Raw genomic sequence first — 26,473 nt, forward strand, 5'->3', positions numbered from 1 at the left:
CTCCCTCCCCCCCCCCTTCGCCCGGATTTTGTGTCGAATGCTGACGCAACCCGGCGCTTCGTTCTATGGACGAAGCGTATCTCCGGTATTGCGTTCTCCTGTGTAACTTGTACCGTATGTCTGCGTATGTCTGCGTATGTCTCACCGATCTGTGATAATTTCGCGGCGCAGCCGCGTCTCTCCTCCCTCTCTTACCCCCTTTGATCCCGCCGCGCCGCGTCCATCCCCAGACGCACCCGAGCGCGAGAAGGCGGCGCTTATGCCCGCAGCGACGTGTATATAAAAGACAAACCCCCCGAACCGATTAGCAAAGTTCCCCAAAACACACGTAACACACCATACTTTTCCATGCCGACCACGTCTTCGTAAGACGATCGGACACGCGAGAATCGACCACACGGGGTGCAAACGACAACAAATCTGCATCTGTTGTGGAAATTACGAGAGAGGATAAACCTGAGAACCTTGAACCCGGTTCTTGAACGACAGCCGGATCATCAGGAATTTGACGTCATCTGTCGTCACAACGTCAAATCGCAAGCTAAACACAGACGGAGGACATCACATACGTCGTCGAGATACGGCAGTGACACACGAACGGATAATCTCTTGAAATTACGAGAGAGAGAGAGAGAGAGAGAGAGAGAGAGAGAAACTAGATCTTTCGATCATTCCCGCGAAGAGGGATCTGCGGGATCACCCTTTTCCCGTAATCCTTGAATGAATCACGTAACGAGAACGAACCGATAACTATATCATATTTCGGAGCTGGAGTAGTGGTGCGGTACAGGTAGTGCATGCCGTGAAAATACGCGGAAAGATTTCGAGACGTCACATTTTCAGACACCGGCATTCTCGTCTCCCCGCATCGCACGTTCTTTCGAGGGTGCGTAATATAATAGTCCCGCGTACACCGACGTAGCGCTCTCTTGCACGCACGCACACGGTGACACGCAGATATATAGTATCAAACGCGATCGATCGAAAGCGTTTACGGAGGAGAGAAAGCGCAACAACAACGACGACAACGACGGCACCGCCTTGTCAAACGTCACGTTCGTTCCGTCACAGCTAGAGAATCCTATCGCTGTCAAAACAGAGCCACGTGTGAGGGGAGAGAAAGCGCAACAACAACGACGACAACGACGCACCGCCTTGTCAAACGTCACGTTCGTTCCGTCACAGCTAGAGAATCCTATCGCTGTCAAAACAGAGCCACGTGTGCTGGTTTCTTCTTGTCTCTTTATGCTGTTTAGATTACGATTCGCAAATTTTAAACCGTTGGATCATGAATAATGGGAGAGAAAGAGAAGAGATAAACCTTATTTCTTTTTTCTTTAATTTAAAAAATATGGAGCTAGTTTATATAAAGATCTAATATAAAGAAAATACAATATATTACTACATTAAATTAATATATTAATTTATTAAATTTATAAGAAATATTTTTAATTTAAAATATATTTTGGAATTGTTCCATCACACATACACACACACACACACACACAAATAATTAATTAATTGAATCTTTACAACCTAAAAAATTTTTCAATCTCAATATAATTAATCCATAAAAGCTGCGACAGTGAAATTATACATTACGATTAATTTAATTTATAATTTATTCTCCGTTCAACGGTTCGCGATTTCTTTCCCTCCTGATGATTTTTTTTGCGTTGTTTTTATTGTTTCGTGCCTATAATTCCTGATTATCATTTAGAAGGATCTATATTTAAATGAACGAGAATCGCATATTGGCATGTCGAGAGTGTCACGGTCTAACGATTCTCCCGATCACGAAATCGCGTTATGATATTACGTACTTTTGCGATGGAAAATTGCCTAAGATTTTACGTTATCGTTCGAATCGATTTTAAAGCTATATGCGGGCGTTCTTGAAAAAGATATTGGAAAAGTTACTCGCCGTGCTGTGTCTCTCCGTTTGCAAAATCGGGGACAAAATGCACGGATAGATATGTGAATTATTGTAGAAAAAAAACCGGTCTAATTTTGCCGAATCCGAGAATTTCAATAATTGTGCAAACATCCAACGTGATACAACCGTGTCACTCGACATAAAAGGGAACTCTGAAGCGCGAAATCTAGACTCACCGTAATTGTACCGATTTCGGATTAAAGGTTACGCTACTTTTCGATACCTGATCGTGAGACTTCGCCATTTCAATCCGTAATCCACCGGCTATTTCGCGGCGATTTTCACCGGTAATCGCGGAAGATGACCGACAACGTGCCTCTCTTGGCATATGAGTTGTGTGAGCTCTCTTCGCGGAAATATCGATCGGCATGCGCGCGCATAATATAGGTAAAGCCGATGCACATACAGCCAAGGAGTCAGATGAAACGATAATAAATTATTCGAGAAACAACGTAGATCGCTGTTTATCCGGATTGTCATGTGTGGGGACGATTGTACGATATACGACTTAAAAAGGGATAAAAAAAAAAAGAAAACAAAGAAATAAAAGTTGTTGATTTTCTGCGTAGGAAAATATCGGAGAAAAAATCGTGGCGGTAGTCATTCCCGAGGTATTTACACAAGGGCGCGCGATACGTATTCCGTGCGGAGTTACGTAATGCATACGAACGAAGGAAATTTCCGAAAGTGTTGGGTGACAACGCGAATATTTTTTGATTTTAAGAGATAAGAGACGAGGAAAAGTGTGGAAGAAAAAGCGTTGCTATTTTTCTACGCTTGAAGTAAGGCCGAATAAGAAACTTTTATAGCTTGTCTTTATCAGCGAACTCGCGCAAAATCGTGGAAATGTGTTGTTTCGCATTCGAATAACGGCATTCGAATTTCGCGGACTTCCTATGCATACGGTTTAAAAATAGACGACACGGTTTTAGGCGCTTCGAGTCACGCGACCCGTCACGTTTTATCGAGAATTTATGTGTTGACACGGAATAACTAATTTAGATTGAATCTCTTTGATGAAAACTGTCGACCAGTCCTGGGCTTTATACGTAAATAGAATTATTTATTTATTTTACTTAGCTTACATTTCATCTTATTTGTATGATTGTTTCAATTATATCTAGATTTATATGAATTTATATAAAGATAAATGATATATTTCTAAATTATTTTATTCTTTTTTATTTTTAATCAAGTAACATCTTTGTATTTAAATCAATCTATTGTCAAATATATGATATAACAAATAATTATATATTTTTTAATGGAATAACTTTAGAGTAAGTTATTGAGATATAAAAATAAATCAAACTAATTAATAATAGCATCATTTTTTGCTTTCGTAATTAAAATAATAAAGAAAATTGAAATATATTTCTTATTTTTCGTATTGTAAATATAATAATAATTGCCCAGATCTGTTCTTGTTATAGCATCATCAAGTTTATATTCTGATCGTCGTTCATCTCGAACTCTTTTTTGGGATTGGATAACCTGTCATTGTGTTCATAGATCACCTTCCAGATGACTCGGTGCTTATCTACAGGATACAGTATCGAAAGAAAAATATCGATACCTGACTTGTCGGAAGAAACGTATCACACATATATCGGAAAAGAAGTATCGATAGTAACAAGCGAGAAAGAAAAAGTATATCAAGAAGTACTCGCAAAAATTATACTTTTCATTTTTTCACGTTTTGTTCATTTTTGTACCTATTTCTTCATAACAAACAGAATTATAAATGATAAGTTTCTTATGCTTAATTTATAATGATTGAAAATTATTAAAATATAGAATATTTGTAATCATGAATTTTTTGACTAACGCAAAGAAATTTGAATTTAACAAACAACGTTTCTTAAAAACAGAATATAAATATATAAAATTGCATTCCTTATTATTTACATTTCATTTCAACTATATCAGTTTCATTTTCGATATAATAACATTAATTACACAACAAAGTGTAGAAATGAAAAGAAAATATATTAATAAAACATCGATACTCTCTTTCTCTCCGAATCTCTTTCATCTTCCTCATCTCATACTTTTGTAACGCTGATAGAAAACATCAATAAACCATTTTTGACGATGAAAATCCGACTTTGTCATTAACTCTCGAAACTGCTCGGATCCCGTTCCCGTGTCACGCGCGGCGCGGCTATAAAATGTTATCGACTTTCAAAGACATTGCGTCCAATTGCTACAACTATACTATCGACCGATATGTATGTATTCTTGGCGTGGCTCAAGGTAGACAAGAATGAAGATAAAATATAAATCGCAAATTTTATTTCTATACCACACATCTACGTTTCAAATACCAAGGACGTCTGGAAAATCCATATCGCGCCGTGAATGTGATAAAATTTATGAATACAAAATTTCTCATTCGCATAAGCATTTGTTCTGTTTGAAAAATCATTCATTGTCGTAAGTGAAATTCCGATGCATGCTTTACATCGGAAGACCAAGGGAAAAAATGCAGGAAGTATGACACATTTATAGTGTTTTTTAAAACTACATATCCTGAGTTTGAAGATCTTAATTTCTTTTGACCACCATAAAAAAAATCTTACTCGATAAAATTTTTCTCCTCGATGGTAAACTCTATATTTAATTGCATTTCGAATTTTTTTTTTTTTTTTTAATGCGACATCTTCAAAGCGATGTGCATTTTTCTTTAGTCGAACGAGCGGAATTTATAAGTGAGATAGGATGCGATAATGTTATAAAACTCGATATTAATTAGGCACATCGAATACCGATGGATAGTTAGTCAACTAAAATTCAGTAATCGCGTTATTACCGACTTATACTACACGCGAACGTATATTCACATTTACTCTTGTTTGTCGATCTGTTGGCACGAGATGTTGAGCGTTTTGCTCGAATGCAAGACGGGTTGCTGCTTTATAAGGAAGAGGCGAACGCGAATTCAGATACGTATTGTAAAGAATACAGATAATTGCTTGATAAAACTCGGAATAAAAAAAATTGATATATCATATGTGCAGGATGAAATTGTGATGCAATTCGAAACAGTTCCTGCATAAATTGAAATTAGCGAATTGGGTAATTATGACGTTGTCTTCTGCAATGTGTGATAAAAATAGCAATCATTTCAACATTTCGATCAAATAATGACGATTTATGTTATAATTGAAAAGTCGATTTAGATGAAATTGAAATTTTCAAAAAACTATCCATTGCTATGTTTTTTTCTGAATGCCTTAGATATTCTGCATATAAGAATGCTTCGTCTATGATCGAAACATACAAATAATGAATAGAAGGAAATCGAAATGATGCAACAAATTAATAATATCACGAAGGAGAGCGAGAGAGAGAGAAAGAAACTAAATAATCCACGAAATAGATCTCATAAGATCAACTCATCGATATTTTCCATTTTACGTGACGTAAAGGATATTGCACATAGAATAAATCAAGGATCGCGTATTTTCTGCAAATATTATAAAAGAGCATTTGACGTAAATGATTTTAACGCTCGAGATACACAAACGTTTTTATCGGATGAAATTTTCTTTCCCGATGCTCACGTTTGGATCATTCGGGAACATTCGGTACACGGATGCATTGTACATTGATCTCACGTGCAACGGCCACGATTTCGCATATGCGGATAAATAATCCCCGAGTAATAGGAAATAACAGGTATAAATGGGATTTGCACGCGTCTAGATAAAGCCGATCGTATATCGTCGAATAATGACAGGCGAGAGATATCACGATGCACTATTGCCACTATCATCTCGCTGTTCTCATTCTCCCGTCGTATGTCGCGCGAAATAATATATTTTGGCCAGGAAGACGCGGAAATCGCAGTCGACTTATCTTCACGTTAATTGTCACGGACGCAGCGCTGAAATGCATCAGCAATGCCCACGTCGCTGGTACGTCCATCATTGCTCTAAAATCACTGAAGACGACCTTTTTTTTGGAATGCTAGTCAACACTCATTGCGAAAAGAGAGGGGAGAAAGGCCGTTATTAAGGGTCGTAATCGCGACGTGCGGACGAGCAAATCGAGGGAGAAAATAGATATTCCGATAGTAATCGTTTAAGGGGTCTTCCTAGTTTGACACTCTGAAAATAAGGCGATTTTTGGGAATTTTTTTTTGAAGAAAAGAGTATAAAATATATTAATTCCAAACTTTGCACGTTTATTAAATAACATTTCAAGTATATCTTGAATTTCTTTCAAACAAAAATATTTGTTTATTTCGGAGTTATAGTAATCCAACCAGGGTGCCTACAAAAAAAAATTGTTGTTCGTGGCGAACATAATTCCGGCCGTTATAATCATCTGAAATAAAAAAACCAAAAAGATTCTTAATCTGTATAAGTGTGGCTAACGCTGTGAACTAAAATAAAAAAAAATATTAAAAAATAAAAAATGGCAGCATCACAAAAAAAAATTTCATTTTTCACCGAAAAATTGGTTAGTTTTATAAGTCGCAAAATTCAAATTTTGCAAATATCGATTTAATTCTAGTTCACACGATAGACACAGGTTAAGAATCTTTTTGGTTTTTTTATTTTAGATGACTATAACGGCTAGAATCATTTTCGCCACGAACAAGAATTTTTTTTTAGACAGCCTGGTTGAACTACTGTAACTCCGAAACAAACAATTATTTTTGCTTGAAAAAAAATTCAGAATATATTTGAAATGTTATTTAATAAACGTACAAAGTTTAGAATTAATATGTTTTATACTTTTCTTTAAAAAGATTCCCAAAAATTTCCTTTATTTTCAGAGCGTCAAATTAGCAAGACCTCTTAATGGAATAGTAATTTTAAGATTTATTTGTGTGTGATACGACATTTAATTAACACACAGAATATTGTCTATAATACTTCATTAATTTAATTTTATTAATCAAATGTTATAGTCTTTAGTTTCTTATTGTTACATTCAATTAAAACGCATTTTGAATTGCGATTCTTGGCAGGGGGTATGAGATGAGAGAAACGAAAGATCTCGTTCGCGCGACGCAATATCGCGCTGATCTCGACACTTGTTGCTCGCTGCATTCGTTTTCCTTCGATCTTCTTTAACGAGTTATTTTAGGAGAGAGAACGTCGTCGGGTCGAAACACCTTTTACTTGGCCAGAGTGGCGACAACGAACGAATCTCGGGTGTTTAAATCATGATCTTTACGCGAAATTCTAAATTAAAATCATGGGGATAAAAATGTATTTAATCAAGTTTACAACGTGTTTAAGCGTATACTTGACTTTGCAAATCAAAGTTTTCGTAAAAATTATTCGATGTTAATATTCAGATATATTCTGACACATATATTATCAGATTTTTCTATTATTAAATGATTATTAAATTCTTTGTAACAGCTGTTTTTTTTTTTTTTTTTTTTTTTTAACATTTTTTTTCCACAAATATTTTCTTCCTATCGGCATATTACGTGTTAACGCGACGACCATCCATTTTTATACGTTGTACATCGTCGCGTTTCTCTTCGTTCTGTGTATCTTGATAAAATTTTATTTTTTGTGTTTTGTTAACATAGTTTTCTCAGAACAAATAATAATTATCGTATACAGTTATCACGTATATTAATGCTTGAATATTGAGCTTCGAAACATATATGTGTTTCGACTCAACGAAGTGACGCGATATATCCTACACAATACGTAATTTCACAAAGCATGCTGCATATTTCTCCCACGCTTTACTATTCACGCGGCACATGCTCGCGTCGCGGCTGTTATTTGCGTGTCAGAAGATTAAAGAATCGCGGGACCGCACAATTTGCTGAAAGCAATCGTAAATCTGACAACACATATGATATACGCGATGTAATACACGAAATATAATAATAGTTGAATTGCAATTGTTCTGTAAGTTGTTATCATACGTATATCAGATTTAATATTGATATATACATAAATCTCATCTGACTTTATTTACTAAAAATGACTTTTAAGTTAGTATTTGTAGCGCTTTTTAGAGATTTAACGTAAATCCACTTATCTTTGAAAATATATGCAGCTGTCACTACAAATTTTATCTTCCATTAATAGAAAGATATTATTTTAAGAATTCATTCTAAAAATTTAGTATAGCTTTGTAGTCGTAATCTGTTCATATTGGAATTGCCAATAAACATTTTTTATCTTCAAAATCAAGATCGATTCCAATAACATTGTTTATAGAATCACGTTGGTGTTAAAATCGATCTAGAATTCATATGATTTTATAATAATAATAATTTCCATTAACAGGAAAATGCCGTCGCGGATATTATTCTTGCAATTAATTGTAAGCGTCGTGATAATTCCAATATTTCCTATATTACGAGTCCCGATAAGTGGCGTCGCGTAAATGTCGCTCAACATTACTCTGCGCCAAGGGGGAGAATGCACATTCGTTACACCGGGAACAAAATGACAAAGCATTCACTAAGGACGAAAATGTACTCTTTGGCAGCCTTCCACGAATTGCAAAAATAGCATCATTTGGACGGGAGACACCACGTTGAGAAGCACTAAGAATATTTCGCGTGGGCCGCGAAACTGATTTAGAAAGAAATGAGAAATCTATTTTCGCAAACTGTCCATAGAGACTTGCACAACACAGTTGAAGATTCGTGTTCAAGGTTATTCGAAAAATGTTCCGTCGTAATTATCGAGAAAATCCCTGACAGTGAATCTGAGAATGCTCATGCAGCGTATCATCCAGAGAGACTAATGAAAGTCTCAAAGATAATATTTTTTTTACAGACTTTACAACATCCTAAGAATATTTCCGTTGGCTGAACTGTTTTTGCATGTTAATGTTTGATAAAATTAATTTTTCTACATGCAATTTTTTAGTTGTGTATGTTGTGATGGAATTATTTCTGGATTCTAGTTGTATTAATTTGATTTAAAACTTTTAATATTCGCAATCTCACACAAACACATACACACACACATACAACAAGAAATATATGTGAGAACTGAGCGTAATGAATATATGAATATATAAGGCGTTTTGAAAACGTTTTGTAATCGCTAGAATAATAAAATCTTTACTAAACAAAAATTAATTAGCCAGAGATAGAGCAAAAACTTGCACATATTTGCAAACCTATAATTGATCGCGAATATTCGCACGTTTATTTCCAATGCGTTGGAATTTCACGATTTGGCAGTGATCAATTTTTGCAATTCTATTACCATACTCGCGATTCAATTATATTACGTAACAATACATTTCGATACGTTGTGAAATTTGTTCCTTCTACTTTATAACGCAGACTAGTCGCTTGATAGAATTATACAGTCAAGACAAAACACATTTTTTTTTCATTGGTAGCTGAAAAATGGATTTATAAGACTTGTCGCAGATTGAAGTTAACTTTTCCTCTTCGTAATAATGTATTATAAAAGTATATTATATTTCACATTAATATATTATTTTTTCTCTTATTATTTTTCTTCTCGAACAAAAAGGATACAATAGAAAATTTAAATAATATTATAAAAAATAATATCGATAAATGATTGTCATTTATTGATTCTTTTCTAAAAAACGAGAATTCTTCAGCTCGTTTTTTGAAAATATAAAACGCTACAATAGCACATAGAGACAATCTGCTGCAAAACTTTTACTAAACCCCCTGTAAAAATAAATGAATGAAAGGAATATATAGACAATTGTAGATATTTTCTGCTGATGTATAGTAGAGTTAGAAAGAATCAAAGGTTAAGGCTTTGCATGTATCAGTAATCAGTACATATAACGGACATTTAACTGACTAATAAGTAATTGATAATATTAAATAACTTAATGATTATTCCTCGATCTTAATTTATGCAAAAGTAATTCATTTTCTCTGATACAATACTTTGCTGGAGTTTGTTCGCGCTTCTTAAAAGCATTAAGTTTCTTAAGAACACATTAATCGATCCGAAAACCTAATTAGACTTTGCAAGATCATTACTAGATGAATCTAAGTGAAATCTTAGACAATATTTGACACGAAAACAGCTCCTGATGGAATTATCCCTTGGTCAACATCGTCAAAGTCGAGTACTTTGTTGCAGTTGACTCAATCGATCGATCGTATCGCGACTGCAAATACGTGTAAATGCGTAAGACATTAAAACATATGCTTAGAAAAGTCACGTATTCATTATTGCCGTTATTAGCAAACTACTTTTCGTCTTCAACAAAAATACCGATGATATCTGAATGATATACGAGATATGAAAATGTAAATTTTATTTTTTTTTTTTCAAATCAATTTTAAGTCAATAAAATTTCTAATTAAGATAACACTATTATTATATAGATGTTCTACCAATAAATTTTTTTTATCAAAAATATGTTATAATATAAATGCGCTTTTTTGAGGCTTATATAAGCGTTCAATTTCAGACAGAAGATTTAATCGTACAAGTTTTCTTGCTTCGAAATTTTATCTATCAAGGATAACCGTTGATTTTCTACAGACGCATAATTCTACAACTTGCTGTTAACTTTTCGATATCGATTAGAAATTAGTATTTATCGTACTATTATGTAAGTAATATTCATAACAAAAACTCACTTTTATTATTTGTTAGATATCGCCATTTATTTAGAAATCTTTACGACAATGTAATATACACCGGATATTTTTATTAGATAACAGGACACAATTATTTCCTAACTCTAATCTGAGTAAATTTAATGGATTTAATAGCACTATATTATCTAAAATTCTCTTAGTAGATTTTGAATCGTTTGTGTGCACACTTTATCATTATTATCATGATACAAGTGACCTTTGACACAAACAGAAGAAGGCGGAAATTACGGAAATCATCTTGGATATTTTCATTGTCACAAAAATGAAAGTCTCTCAAGGCATGCTTTCGCGAACGATTATGCCTGATCGATTATAAAAAAGAACTAGAATTCCGCGTCGAAGTTCAGGAACACTATGTTAAATTAAATATGTCAATGTAATAATTGAATTACACAAACTATCAATCTCTAAATTTGTAATTTTAAAGTTCTTTTCGTTAAAAAAATTATCGATTCTTTACGTTTTATATATGATGCGATATATATATTTTTTATATCATTTTTTCAGACTAACAAAGTCCATTACTAAAACCGTCAGATATCTTTGACTGAAAAATTTTAATTTCATAGTCGCAACTGTTTTATATAAAAAATATCAAACGTTTATCACACTCGTCATCGTCATCTCGAGCCTAAAAAGATTTTGAAGTATCGCGAATTATTGGTATTGTGTAATTACGGGCAATACGATTCGTATATGATTTGTCATAAATTGATAAATAAGTATATTAGAATTGTTTTTCTCGTAAGAGAGCAGAAGAAAAGTCAGCGCGTAAGAGCAAACTCGAAAGAGCAAACCGGCAACATTACGTCAAACAGTTCAGTTTTCCGCCGAGACGTCAGAGTTCATATCATAACATCGTGCATGAACTTTACCTCGCATGTAGAATGCACGTGATAATAGCGGGATAAACAGACGATTTTTCGACACAATAGTTACGCCAGCCAGCGTAATGAAAAGCGCCATGTCGTGTTATGCGCCTATACTATGGATGATTTATGTTTCAACTCAAGTAACTGAACTAAATACTTTAGTTTTTATATTTGTTCGACCGTGTTTTTCGATGCAATGGCTGCGTTCAGCAGAAAAAGCAGCTTTGCAACTGTTGTAAAATTCTTTAATATGATTGATTCTTGCCCTTAGTTCCTGCCGGATCTAAATGTATAAACCAGTCATATTAAAGAATTTTACAACAGTTGCGAAGCTGCTTTTTCTGCTGAACGCAGCCAATGCATCAGCACCGTAGACTTTAACGGCATAAATGAAAGCTTCGAGTATCTTTGTTTAACGCGCTGATTAAAATTTATAATGAATTAACGAAAACGAAGTTGTGTTGAGAATGGATATGGCAGTTTAAAACAAGATAACTTGCGATCACTCGATACGAGTACAATTGTGGATGTAGAGGAAGACATTCTACAAAGATAATCTTCTCTTAAAAAAAAAAAAAACTATGAATGAAGAAATGGCATATAATTATCTTTAATGGATCTTTTTTCTTCTCCGTGACCTAAAACTAAAAGAACTTTAAGAAAGTTATGAAAGTTATATGAATCAGTAGATAGATACTTTTGATTTATCAGCTATCTAGTTCCTAAATGTGTCTTGATTTGTTTAAGTCGCTTTCGTAAATAAATAATGGCATACCATGACATAAAATTTAATGACCATGTTTCAAGATAATGTGCAATCAAACGATACGCCAGATTAATTTCATGCTCGTATTTTTATATAAATTAATATTTTAATATTTTATATTTTATACAAAATTTGTTTTATTCATCTTCCTCTGCTTTTACACATTCGTCTCTTTCTAATAATATTCTAAATTTTTCGTGTTTATTTTTAGTTTAATAATATCGATCTAGCGATACTATTTAGATAAGATCTCGATAAAATTTACGTTTATCTGAATTAAAGACAATCTTTATGTTAGAAAAATAAACACAAAAAATTTAGAATGTTATTAGAAAGAGACGAATGTGTAGAAGCAGAGAAAGATGAATAAAACAGATATTGTAATAAAATATTAAATATTAAAAGACTGATTTTTTTTTAAGAATACGCGCATGAAGTTCATCTGGGGTATCGTTTGATTGTATATTTTCTTGAAACATGGTCATTACGATCAAGATGGCCTTTTTGTCATGTAATGCTTCGCGTAAAATCGAAGGAGAGAAAACACGTTCGCAAAAGCATCATAGCTAACTTAGGTTCAAGACGGGTTATCAGTTCTCAGGGGTAAAAAGTCATCTAATCTCCGAGCGAACGTCACACCGCTCGCGTGTCATTCGCTTTTCGTCGTTGGTCCATTCGATATATATATATAATCATTATAATATTCTTTTCGCTTCTTTCTCGCTCTGCCTGTTTACGCGCGCGTTAATCGCCCTCTATTTTTCTTCCTCCCGCGAGCGATTTTGCTCCCCCTCTAACATACTTCCGACGCAATTCCCGATAATCGAAAACGGTATAAATAGTCCGATTTGATGTTCCATCCCTTCGAGTGAACAGTGAAGAAGCAAACAAGCGGACGTTTCTTCTTTGGCGATTGGTAACGCGATTTTGTTCGCCTTATGTGCCTTCGTTTTTCGCATCCCTCTCTCGCGGCTCTCGTTTCCTTTTTTTTTTTGCATCCGGTGTCTTTTAAGTGTACGGTTTTCATCGGTGTTCCATCAAACGACTTCTTCTGCTGATCTGTCCATCTGGATTTCGTCTTTGATAACCACGATAAAATCTCTCTCTCGCGAAAGTAATTAGTGATTTTGGAAATTTCCAAGTGATTTCTGTGAGAACCGACGACGAAGCGTAAATGTGTTGAGACTTCTTAAAGTTCGAAAAAATTCTTTAATATTAACAAGTTTTTAATATTAGATCCTTTTAGTAAAAATTGTAATAAATGGGATGTAATCTCTAAATATTTTCTTGGCGCGTGACATATTTTATAGAGTATATATTTTAAAATGTATGTAATATATTTTTTAAAAAAGAAAATTTCTCTGATATTTGTTTCATAAAAAATGTGCGTTTTTTTTTTTGCAAAAATAGTTTGAATTATATTGTATATATATATTGCAGTTTCCTATAATTATTTTTCTAGCGCGTAGTGTTCTTAGTTATCTTCTTTGTCAGTAGACTGTTTACTATACACAGGATCTTATCGCAAAGAGGAGCGAACAGTTCAAAACCAGTTGCGTCCAGTTCGACCCCTTTCTTCCGGTTATTTCCAGTTCTAACTCGCATATCCATTTTTACAAACTACTTTCCAAGTATATATTTCGTTAAAATTTAGAAAATAAACAAGAAAAATTGTGTCATACTCTCCTGACCGCGATCAATGGCAGATCAATTTTCGCGAATTTCTCACAAAAATGATGAAGGTTTCCATAGTTAAGTTTTCACTGCCGCACGATCATAATTTCTTCTTTCAACTGTGAATACCCGTCGACATTTTGAACATTTTTGTCGATTTTTGAAAATGTGAGATTCTTTTAACGTCTCATTGAGAAAACGGTAATTCTGGTTACAGGAGCACAGCGTTCTACCCAAGTACAACACAAGAGTGTCCCCGGTCATCAGACCCACGCCATCCAATCCTGGGTCTGCTTTGGACTGCTCGTCCAACAGCACTATTGCGACAAACAGCAGTCCCTTCAACAGCCAAACCGCCCTCATCGCCGAAAAGAAATACTTCCCCGGCGAATCCGGCAAATCATCTGCAAACCACTACTATGCCGAGAATCTAAGAAATAATCATCAGAAGACCCTAAGCAGGTCGCGGATCTACAATCCGCTCGATAAAAATCAGGACGTCGATTACAAGCAACTTGATCCGCTGCTACCGAGTGAGCAGAGTTCAAGCGCCAAGATCTTCATGGATTCCCAGGAGATGAAACCACCGAAGGATGCGCAAGAGCCTATTCGAAACCGACCGTCCACGGAATTCCAGAAGAATACCAAGCCATCATGCTACACGCGGTACATCAGTCAAGTAAGTTTTATCTACTTTCTTGTTTTTGCATACATTTTATGTGAAATCTCCATTTTTCGGGGATCAATTCTTTGATCAATTCAAAGATGATTATATTTAAAAGTAACAAGGAATGAATATTGAAAACTTATATTTTAAAATATAATATTTTAACGTTTTTAACGTTTATCTTGAAAACTTTGTTTTGAAATATGATATTCAATTGGCAAGGCACAGAATGGTAGCAATATGAGAAATTTTAATTGAGATACTCGATAAAAATAAAAAATTGCAGATCACGCAAATCATTTCACTTGCAAGATAATTAATTTTTAATTATCGATAATTATCTAATTCGTAAGTTACTTGCAATTAACGGCTAAAGAGCCATTTGATATATTCGAGTACTGCAAACTGATGTGAATTACTATTTCCAATATATTACCGGTTAAAGCTTTTACATTCAATTATCATTTATCATTGACATTAGAACATAAAATGAATAAAAATATTATACATAATAAGTAAATAAATTTCAATTTATATTTATATCTAATATTATGCAAAACTATCAAGAAACTCCAATTAAAAATAGCTATAAATCAGGATTTTATCAAAGTTTGATTTACATTGTAAAAATTATATAGTTTCGAGATGGATAAACTCAAGCTACGTACCATTGTGATTAATTACAGATGAAAATTAATAATACGTGAAGAATTTTGCACGTGTGTTCTTTGTACATCATATAATCATCTATATGTATGTTTTCATGTGTGATATTGAGAAATTAATATATTTCAAATATTTATTCCTTTCACATATAATCATGCAACAAGATTAATTTTATAATGGATACAATTATGGCTTAACCGCGCTTGTTGATCAAAAGATTTCTTTGTCTTCCTTTTACCTTTCGATAGTCTCGTAAAATGCTAACTGATGCGTATTTAAGGATGCGCGAGTCCTACAGTAGTATGACCATGCGTGCAGTCCGCCAGATGCCCTAACGTCGATATCCCACGATATTCATTTTATATTGCGATATATAATACACTATATTACCTGTTTATGGTAATTATAGTAATCTTTGTCTGAAATTTTACTTAAAGAAAGCCTCGAGAATTTCAACAGATCAAAAATTAACATTTATGGAATCTATACTATACGAAAGAATTAGTACGGTAATTATATCTTTTTTTATTTTAATAAATTATAGTAAGCAAGGTACTTTCAAAATTACTCTATTTAGACTGAAAAAATTACTATTGAATTATAACATTAAATAACTCCTAAATTATTATTTATTAAGTAATACTTAAATAAGTAAGCAAAATATTGCTTGTAACATTATATATATATATATATATATATACAACATAGTTTCTTATTCGTTTGCTACTAAAATTGCGTATTAATTGCGTTGCAAAGAGGAATATTTTTGTATTAAACAAAGTTTTTAATATATTTGTTCAAAAAAAACACCCGTCGATTTGCCAATATTCAAAAGTTAAGATGTAAAACTGTGCCTCGATACCTAGCGAGTGTTTCCGGTCAAATAATGTAATCGGACGAAAAAGTTCGCTGTGGCGAATTTTCATATAAAAGATGTTAATAGCAATGAATTTGTATATATTGTCTAAATTATTAATATATATTTTTATTATTAATTTATCGCTTGATTATAAAGGAAGAATTGCAACAAGTTGCTCGCAAAAATATTTAAGAAATACAAAAAAAAGTTTAAATTACAAAGACTTTCAAAAACTAAAGTAAAAGAAATATGATTTTGAAAAATCTCATTCTAAAGAATTTTTTAAGAATTCAATACATTTAAAGAAACTAAATTCTTTTAAACTTTTGTCTTGTTTGAATGAAGTAGTTAATAAAACGTTTGATAAATTACATCCAGCGTGCATATGTGTATATCTTGCCTTATTTTAATTCATTACATTCGACTGGATACACTCACTATATGTTTTGACGCAGAATAATATAAATCTCAGCATATCATAATCGACAATTGACGAAAACGTTATTAGGAAGTGTTAAATGTGTGATCATAAGCGTGCTTGTAGCTGTGCGCGTCCAAATTAAGGACGAAGAATTCCATTAACAGCGAATCTCATTTAGTATATAGACAGAAGCGTAAAGACGTACTTGCAAAACGTGTTTTTTTTTCTTTTTTTTTTTTTTGACGGGTGATGAATAGCATTACAATAAGTGTTGTGTTTACAGAGTGCTGCCATTTTAAAAGCATCGTTCAAACAAAATATCATTCCTACTGTGCGATTTAATGTATGATTCAGTCAAATGTTGTATAAAAGCAATAAGTGCGTGATGCCTTGATATGAAAATTGAGTTACATTGTATTGCTCTTCCCCGTCTTTGTACCAATGACCATCATTGTACTTCTTTGTTTCTCGTATTTCCCCTTTATATTTCTTTGTTGCTATAAGTAGGCGATATCTCTCGCTTATTTATAAGATATTTGCCAAAGCAAAATAAAGATGAAATATTTTTGATAATTTAATACTCATGTTAAGTTTACACATGTAACTTGTAAGTTATTATATAATAATTTTAAGATTAAATTTTAATATGCATAGTAAATATGGATATTAATAGGAGTAAAATCTGAAACTCTGTAGTGTAATGCTATGTAATATTATTATTATATTAAAAAAATACAAAGCTATTTTAAATAGAATATCCACTATAGTATATTTTTTTACTGCGAGAAAAAAATCTTCATATTCTTAATCCTCATTTTAATTAATTTTAATTTTCTATTGATGTAGAGTGTGCGAGATTTTTAATAATTAGTAATATCTTAATAATGATACAACAATATCAATCTAAAATAAGTTATCATGAATATTGTCGCATAAATAAATTAAAGTGGGTACGCTAATGTTTTCTTTGTACTCTTAATGACTAATGTGTATCGGAACACACGCAAAACGATATAAATTAAGCCACACTTTGTGTTATAAGTTAATAAATTCAAGTTAGCACAAAACATATAAGCATACATGATGGACTTTGCATGGTACAAGTGTCGCCACAGACTTCTATGTATATATACTAGACTGCTAAGAGTAATGTGACAGATGAAGCCAAGGCAGCCATTTACAATTGGGCAGAATATAACCAGGTTGTCAATTAATACTTATTTTTGAAGGGAAAGCTGCAACATTTAATATAACTTTTATATTAAAAATATATACAAAATTTTTATATTAATACTGCAGATTCTCTTAAAAAATAAGTATCGATTGACAGCCTGGTTATATTCTGCCCAATTGTAAATGGCTGCCTGTCACATCGCTGTTAGCAGTCTAGGTATAATATAGAAGTCTGTCGCATTCCACGTCCCAAGTCCCAATGTTACATAGCTATGGCGTTTCACTTTTTCGGAGTCCATCGATCGATTCATGGTCAATCGACCATCAGTCTGATCTTCGGAAGAATCAGACTTGGTCACTCGATTTTTTTCTACGCGATTACGTTTGAACATCTCTTCGCAAGTGAATAGAAAAGTTGATTACGATAATTGTTTGATTGCCTAGTTGCATCATAGTTTCGCGCCATAATTGATCATTATCGTTTGTTTCGCGTAACGACGACACTACTGCGATTCTACAATTTTTAACAACGATGTCGCTATCGTAACGTATCGTTGCGCATTTATTTTGACATGTCAACGATAACGATATTGTTATTAAAAGTTACAGAATTGTAATACAAAGTACAGAGTCGAATCTCGTTGATCGAGATAAAAAAAGTCGAATTTTTGATCGGACATGTAAATGTTTTTCAATAAGTCCCCCTTGTTGCCTCGATTTCCAATCTACCTGCGATTATGAAGCTCTTCCCGCAAGCGGATACCCATGTGAACACCGAGGTGCCGGAAAGTACACCGATAGCAAAATGCACGTTCTCTCAGGTAAAAGGCTCATTACATCGAGATTATTCTCTCTCTTATTTATTCTTTTAAATTCTCTTTAGATTCTCGAAGTTTTTTAAAATGCTATGTATTTTCCTTTTTCTACTTTTTTTTTATTTTATTTATAAAAGGTTATTTTATAAAAGAAAATAAGATAGTATTTTCCACGTGACCGTAAATCACCGAAAACTTTCTTTGGAGCTTCGAATATCGATTAAATTACTACACCCGATCTCGATTCTCGGATCCCTCAAGATAGATTCTTAATAAACAGAGACAATACACAAAATCGCACGGGGAAAATATATATACAACAAATAATGCAAAACATATAATTCGTGTGTGTATATATAATTATATAAAGAATTATACGTAAATGTTTTTTTTTTTTACTTTTATTATACCAACTAAATTTATTTTGATCCCCAATTACGATTTATAAAAAAAATATATCTAAAGATATATACAACATAGTTTCTTATTCGTTTGCTACTAAAATTGCGTATTAATTGCGTTGCAAAGAGGAATATTTTTGTATTAAACAAAGTTTTTAATATATTTTTTCAAAAAGCAAGATGACTTTTTCAGAAATATTTATAAATAATTCTTATAAGAAAAGAAACAAATTCTGGAATAAAACTTCCAATAAGACAGAATATTCAAAATTTCAATACATTTACGAATGAAAACAATAGCTTATTTTCGTATTAAACAAGCTTGTTTTATTAATATGTATCCGACCAGCATGTTACGTGAAACATGAACAATCGCGCGCGAGAACAAGAGACTTATAAATTGAGAACAGACGCAGCCCTACAATATTGCACAGTGTTGCATAACGTAACAAACTAGAGACTATTTTTCTTATGTGTTTGCGTGCGACATTCATGGCCGGCAGTTCCATGGGCGCCGCCAGAATTTCTTAATTATTATCTCAGTTATTATCGAATTATCAAATTACGCGAACGCAAATTTTAATCTATATCAATCATATATACGCCGCCACAGATAAATGAAATGAGATCTCATACATTGTAAGAAGATATCGCGCATTGCGACGAAATAAAAAGAACTCACCACCTCTTGCATATATAATCAAAATTCTATTCATTAAAAAAATAGTAATCTCTTTAATGAGAAGTCCTTATTCTATTCGATTTCAACTCAGATATTCAGATATTCAGAAAGTTTTATATCTTCAGCTATTCTCTGCAAGAGATAAAATTTTGAAAACTTCATGAAAAATTTTTTTATCAGATTATTTGTATTCAATAAAAATAAAATTTTACATTTACATCTTTCTTGCGAAAATAATGACAAAAAAAATTATTGTAATAAAATAATGTGTTCTACGCCGCGAAACATTTACGTAAGAAATTATCTTTTTCTTAACGAAGGTGAGCAATTGTATTCTCGTCTGATATTAAAGGCACGTGTGGTTATAATATACCGCTGCATCCGTCGGGTTCTTTTACAAAGAACAATAAGCCACGATCAACGCGAATATTACGTACTAGCATTAATTAGACGAATAATCGAGATAAAATAAAACGGCGTGATGTGTCTAAATTCATGGAGCAACGATGATAAAATATAATTTCCGGCGTTCAACATTTATCAGTGATATAAAAATTGAGAGAAAGCCATTTATAAAATATATTCTGTATCCAAAGACTTGTGTTTTTTTTCAAAAGTTTTGTGTAAGCTTGCTAGAACCTATGCATCTTGATACAAACGATAATTATATACGATTTCTGAATTTTAAATTGACTAAAAACTAATTCAAAGCACGCAAAATACGAATAGAAATAAAAAAGAATAATTAAATGGCCAGGATAGCGTTCTTGCTATGAATAGGATAACGTTCTTGTTATCGCATTAAACGAATAATGAGATATTCGAATCACTATTGATATACGAAAATATACAATATATATAATATAATTCTGTTATTGTTTTTTTTCTATTATTTCTAATATATTTTATATGCATCCACTATAATTATTGCACGCTCCTTTTTCGTTGTTAATATGTTCATTTTAAATCATTAAAGGATAAATATTTCGATACTCTTGCAATTCGCCGACATTTACAAGCAGTATATATTGGTTTTGATTTGAACATTTAAAGCAAAATGATATAAATTTCTCGAGAAATTACATATAAAATAACACTCCTTTTTAAATATAATTTAAAAGCTATCTTAAAAAAACCCCAATTACGATTTATAAAAAAAATATATCTAAAGAAAAAAAGAGTGAAATTTCACGTCTGATCCTTCGTATTTTTCACAATGTTTTTTATATTTGTTCTCAGATATTGGCTGCATTCGCGGTATCGGTGGGTTCTATGCAAATTGGTTATTCACTTTCGTATACATCACCAGCGCTAGTATCCATGCGCGACAATACCACAACAAGCTTCGAAGTTACCCCACAAATGGTGAGTATGACATATTTCGAGGTCCAGTTCGAACTCTTAACTCTTGTCCAAGATCCGCGTCGAAAAAAATTATCGCACGCAAAATCATCGCGTTTATCAATCACGCGTTCGCGTGTCTGTAGGATCTTTAATCAAGTCTGCGAAGACTGTGTATATATCTCCGAGCGTTCTCTATAAACTCGGATAATAACATCGTCGTGTCTCGAATACTCTAGCATAAGAATTCGAATGTTGTCGAATACGAAGCGTGAAATTTCGGGCACGTTTGTTTTAAGATCCACTCTGTCGATTGTACCCGGGCTTATTTAACGATATCGTATTCGCGATTCTCGTATCATTTCGATTTTAAAACTAAATTCTGCAAAATTTTTTTTCAAAACTGGATATTTACTGCATGCTTAATATTCACTTGCGATGAATTTATAGCGATATTCTCTATCTCTATAAACTTGATATCTTACTATTCATCTATAAAATCCATAAAGTTATCGATTAAAGATATGCGCACATGTTACATTCTCTTCCTTTATATTTAAATTACAAATATCGCACATGTCCCAAAGTACATACAGTATATCGCATTTCATTGCAAATTGATTAGATTTACAATGTCAAGAGAAAAAAACTAAAAGAATTGTTTACTGGCGACACGTTGTATGACATCAAGTGCAAAGTGAAAGAAATTAAAGAACGACGCGAATGATAAAGCGTAATACGTCACGTTGTAAATTATATCGCGACCTCTCCGCGAGCGAATGAAAAGGTACGCGGCCTTTGCGTCACATTCGAAGGGTCAATGGATAATTGAAAGGTTTAACTTCTGAAATACGTCATCGGCCAGTGTGGTCAGGGGCACGATGACCCGATTACGATAGTATTGGTTATGGAACCGTTATGCCCTAATGAACGCGAAAGTGATTGGCCAGCTCGTCGGACACACCGCTCTTTCGTAAGACCCCGTGACGATGACGCTGGAAATTGCTTCCGGAAATTGAGATATGTAAGCGAGCGTGAATAGCCAATGCACGAAATGCACGATCGACTATTGTTTTGAGTTCTTCGAAATTGCTATAAAAAGTATAGTTAGACAATATAAAATTATCTTATAAAAACAAGAGATTTCTTTTTTTATCATATTTTTCATGTTGCACGAAATGCATAAAAAATATAATTAGACAAAACGATGACGCTGGAAATTGCTTCCGGAAATTGAGATATGTAAGCGAGCGTGAATAGCCAAGTGCGCTTTCGCGTGCTAAGCAAGCGTATTTAAGCCTTAAACGAACCGCGATAAAGAAAATGTATATCAATTGTGTACTCGAAAATGAAACCATAAATAAAATATTTAAAATTAATATATATTTAAAACAATTTTTTTTATCTCTCAGATATGTTGAGATAATCTTGTCGCGAGAGATGTACATTTATATCAAGATTATCCTCAATGAAGCATTTTAATTAATGCATTCTCTATATATGCAGTAATATATTCTATGCACATTTCAATTATTTTACAGCTGAAATTTATTTTTGACATTGAATATATGTATATATATATATATTTTTTTTTATCTAGATTGTGATAGAAAGAGAGATAGCGAAGAGTATAATTACTGATCACGGGAATTTATTTTTGCAACATCCAAAGTAATATATTTTTACACGTATCTAACATTAAATTTCAACTAAATGATTCAAACACAAGATATTCTCATCAATCATGTTTGAAAAAATGTTTCATTAAAATCCGTCCGATTATTTGGCATTAGCAATTATTGCAATAATATTACTCCGCATTTAACTTAATCAAACGTGTGGCACGAATTCCGTAACTCATTTTCTGTATGAATGTATGTCGACAATTATCGATATAATAACGAAATATATAATGTACGAAATATTTTACATTCAAAAAAAGATTTTAGATTTATTTCAACATTGCTTGCAATTAATTTTAACTAACTCTTCTAAAAAAAAAATGTATTATTTAATTATTTGATATTCAGTTGAAAATTAAAAGCTTGGTTCGATAAATGACGGTAAAATCTGAAAAAAAAAAAACGCTTGAAATGCATAAAAAATATAATTAGACAAAAATATATGTGACGGCCCTCTTCTTCCCCCTCCCTCTTTCTTTCTTTGTCTGGAATTGAAGCCACGTATCGCTTCGAAGGCAGAAAGTTAATACAATCATTATATTACGGAGTAGTACAGTGATCTACGAAGGAGACGGATCGCGAAAAGAAGGGATAGCCAGCCCCCCAGCATCGTTCCCTATATAAGACGGAACCCGACCCGGCGAATCCGTCCACGAGTGTCAATAGCTATATTATACCGTGACATCGAAAAAACTTCCATTGTCGTGTCAGTGCGCGGATCGGTAATAACCCGGCTCATTTGAATTAAAAGTCGTATCGGTATCGGAATCACGCGATCTCCAATCGCGAAGTTTCCTTCGCGCGAATAGAAAGTAAACTTCTCGTCTCTTATCCCGATCATTGATCTGATCCTTGAAAGAATCAGACTTGGTCACTCGATTTTTTTTTACGCGATCGCGTTTGAAAACTTTTTCATAAGTGAATAGAAAAGCTATTACGATCGATTGCCGATAGTTTTCGCGTCATAATTGGAGAGAATTGCTACCGTTTGTTTCGCGTAACGACGATACTACTGCGATTCTGTAACTTTTAACAATGATGTCGTTATCATGACGTATTGTTGCGCATTTATTTTGACATGTCAACGATAATGTCAACGATATTGTCATCAATATTGTCATCATTAAAAATTACAAAATCGCAGTAGAGAGCCTCGATTGTTGATCAATTATTGATCTTTGATCGAGATAAAAAAAAGTCGAATTTTCGGTCGGACGTAAACAGTTTCTCAATAGGTCTCCCTTGTTGCCTCGATCTTCGATCTATCCGTGATCATGAAGATCCTTTTGCGAGCGGATACCCATGTAAACATCGAGTTGCCGGAAAGCACGCCGGTAGCAAAATGCACGATTTCTCAGGTAAAAGGTCCATTACATCGCGAGATTATTTTTCTCTTTTCCTCATTTATTCCTTCCGATTTTCTTTAGATTCTTGAAGTTTTTTTAAAGTGCGATCTACTTTTCTTTTTCTATTTTTTGGTTATTTTATAAAAGAAAATAAGATAGTATTTTCCACCGTAATTTGACCGTAAATCACGGAAAACTTTCTTTGGTGCGGCTTCGAATATCGATTAAATTACTACACCTGATCTCGATTCTCAGATGCTTCAAGATAGATTCTTAATAAACAGAGACAATACACCAAATCGCACGGGGAAAATATATATTCAACAAATAATGCAATATATGTAATTCGTGTGTGTATATGTGTATATATAATTATATAAAAAATATATTATACATAAATATGCTTTTTTTGGCCGTGAAATTCACGATCGGACGGCCGCTTTTTTTCTACGTGACAGAGTTGTCAATTGGATTTATATTGACGCCTGTTTTTGACAGAGTCTTCCTTATCACACCAACTGAATTTATTTTGATCCCCAATTACGATTTATAAAAAAAATATATATATGTAAAGAGTGAAATTTAATGTCTAATCTTTTATAATTTTCATAATGTTTTCTATATTTGTTCTCAGATATTGGCTGCGTTCGCGGTATCGATGGGTTCTCTGCAGATCGGTTATGCGAGTTCGTATACATCACCAGCGCTAGTATCCATGCGCAACAATATCACGACGGACTTCGAAGTTACCCCACAAATGGTGAGTACGATATTTTGAAGTCCAACTCTTAATTCTTGTCCAAAATCCGCGTCGAAAAATTTATCGCATGCGAGATTATTGCGTTTATCAATCACGCGTCCTGCGCTAGCGTGTTTGTAGGGTCTTTATTCAAGTCTGCGAAGACTATGTATGTATCTCCGGCGAGTGTTCTCTATAAACGTGCTCGGATAATAACATCGTCGTGTCCCGAATACACTCTAGCATAAGAATTCGAATCTTGTCCGTGAATGCGGAGCGCGAAGGTTACGAGATTTCGGGCACGTTTGTTTCAACATCCACTGTCGTTCGTACACGAGCTTATTTAACGATAGCGTATTCGCGATTCTCGTATCTTTTCGAGGAATTTTAAAACTAAAATCTGCGAAACTTATTTTCAAAACTGGATATTTACTGCATGTTTAATATTCATTTGTGAATTTATAGCGATATTCTCTATCTCTATAAAGTTGATATCTTACTATTCTACCTATAAAATCCGTAAAGTTATCGATTAAAGATATGTGCACACGTTACATTCTCTTCCTTTACATCTAAATCGTAAATATCGCACATGTTCCAAAGTACATACAGTGTCGCATTTCATTGCAAATCGATTGATTAAATTTACAATGTCAAGGAAAAAAAATTTAAAGGAATTGTTTATCGGCGACACGTTGTATGACCAAGTGAAAGAAGCTAAAGAATGACGCGAATGATAAAATAATGCGTCATGCGTGTAAATTATATCACGACCTCTCCGCGAGCGAATGAAAAGGTACGCGGCCTTCGCGTCACATTCGAAGGGTCAATGGGTAATTGAAAGGTTTAACTTCTAAAGTGCGTCATCAGCGCGTGGTCAGGGGCACGATGACCTGATTACGATCGTATTGGTTATGGAACCGTTATGCCCTCATGATCGCGAAAGCGATTGGCCAGCTCGTCGGACACACCGCTCTTTCGTAAGACCCCGTGATCGATGACGCCGGAAATTAATTCCAGATATGTAAGCAAGCGTGAATAGCTAAGTGCGTTTCCGCATGCTAGAAAAGCGCATTTAAATGACGGTAAAATCTGAAAAAAAAAAAACGCTTTTACTATATGAAATATATATTGAATCTCAATTTCATGTATTGCAGGGTATGTGGATTGGATCAATTATGCCGCTGAGCGCGCTTGTCGGTGGTATCGCCGGTGGACCATTCATCGAATCATACGGAAGGAAAACCACGATAATGGGCACGGCGTTCCCGTTCTTCGGAGGTAAGATCATCGAAACACAGATTTTTACATAACAAGATACAGTTAGAATGCGAGTCGATGTAAACAATATAATGTTATGAAGCGAGAGCTTTCTCACCCACACACTTATTAAAATTATTTAAATTTGCTGCACAGAAATGTTTTTTTTTTTATTACATCAATACGCGAATATGTTACAGCGTGGATCTTAATTTGGTTGGCTCAGAATATCCCGATGGTGTTAATTGGACGCTCGTTATGCGGATTTGGCGTAGGAATCGCTTCCTTGGCGTTTCCCGTGTATTTGGGTGAAACGATACACGCGGAAGTGCGCGGTGGACTTGGCTTAATGCCCACTGTCTTCGGTAATGGCGGTAAGTGAAGTTAACGATGTAATTCCAGTTAAAAAAATTAATTTAAAAATATAATTTGATCGATTTAAACATTCGTCAATTGATCGATCTCCTTATATGTATAGAAATCAACGTATCAATTTACCATTTCACACGCGTTTACTAGAAAAAATATCAAAAATATCTCGATAAATATAAATTAAATATATATATAT

The 26,473-nt window shown here is 33.6% G+C and overlaps 2 protein-coding genes across 9 annotated transcripts in view; one reads left to right on the forward strand and one right to left on the reverse strand.

The window, feature by feature from the left end:
• Window positions 1-26,473, reverse strand: part of LOC115241250 (RING-box protein 2) — a 53,281-nt gene that overhangs the window by 20,460 nt on the left and 6,348 nt on the right. The window lies entirely within an intron of this gene.
• The window catches only part of LOC115241247 (facilitated trehalose transporter Tret1-like), a 15,373-nt gene continuing 1,767 nt past the window's right edge, over window positions 12,868-26,473 (forward strand). The window contains exons 1-5 of one of the 8 annotated variants that reach the window (XM_029816903.1): window positions 12,868-13,095; window positions 14,071-14,532; window positions 24,541-24,666; window positions 25,803-25,926; window positions 26,106-26,279. In XM_029816903.1, coding sequence (XP_029672763.1) covers window positions 14,416-14,532; window positions 24,541-24,666; window positions 25,803-25,926; window positions 26,106-26,279 — 541 coding nt within the window. In that variant the 5' untranslated portion in view covers window positions 12,868-13,095; window positions 14,071-14,415. Of the gene's footprint in view, window positions 13,096-13,144; window positions 13,294-14,070; window positions 14,533-15,995; window positions 18,461-20,776; window positions 20,903-22,997; window positions 23,373-23,784; window positions 23,919-24,540; window positions 24,667-25,802; window positions 25,927-26,105; window positions 26,280-26,473 lie in introns of those variants that run through there. The other 7 variants (XM_029816904.1, XM_029816906.1, XM_029816909.1 and 4 more) reach the window with 7 other exon arrangements.

Source organism: Formica exsecta, unplaced genomic scaffold, assembly GCF_003651465.1.
Source record: "Formica exsecta isolate Colony F162 unplaced genomic scaffold, ASM365146v1 scaffold47, whole genome shotgun sequence".
Classification (NCBI taxonomy): domain Eukaryota; kingdom Metazoa; phylum Arthropoda; class Insecta; order Hymenoptera; family Formicidae; genus Formica; species Formica exsecta.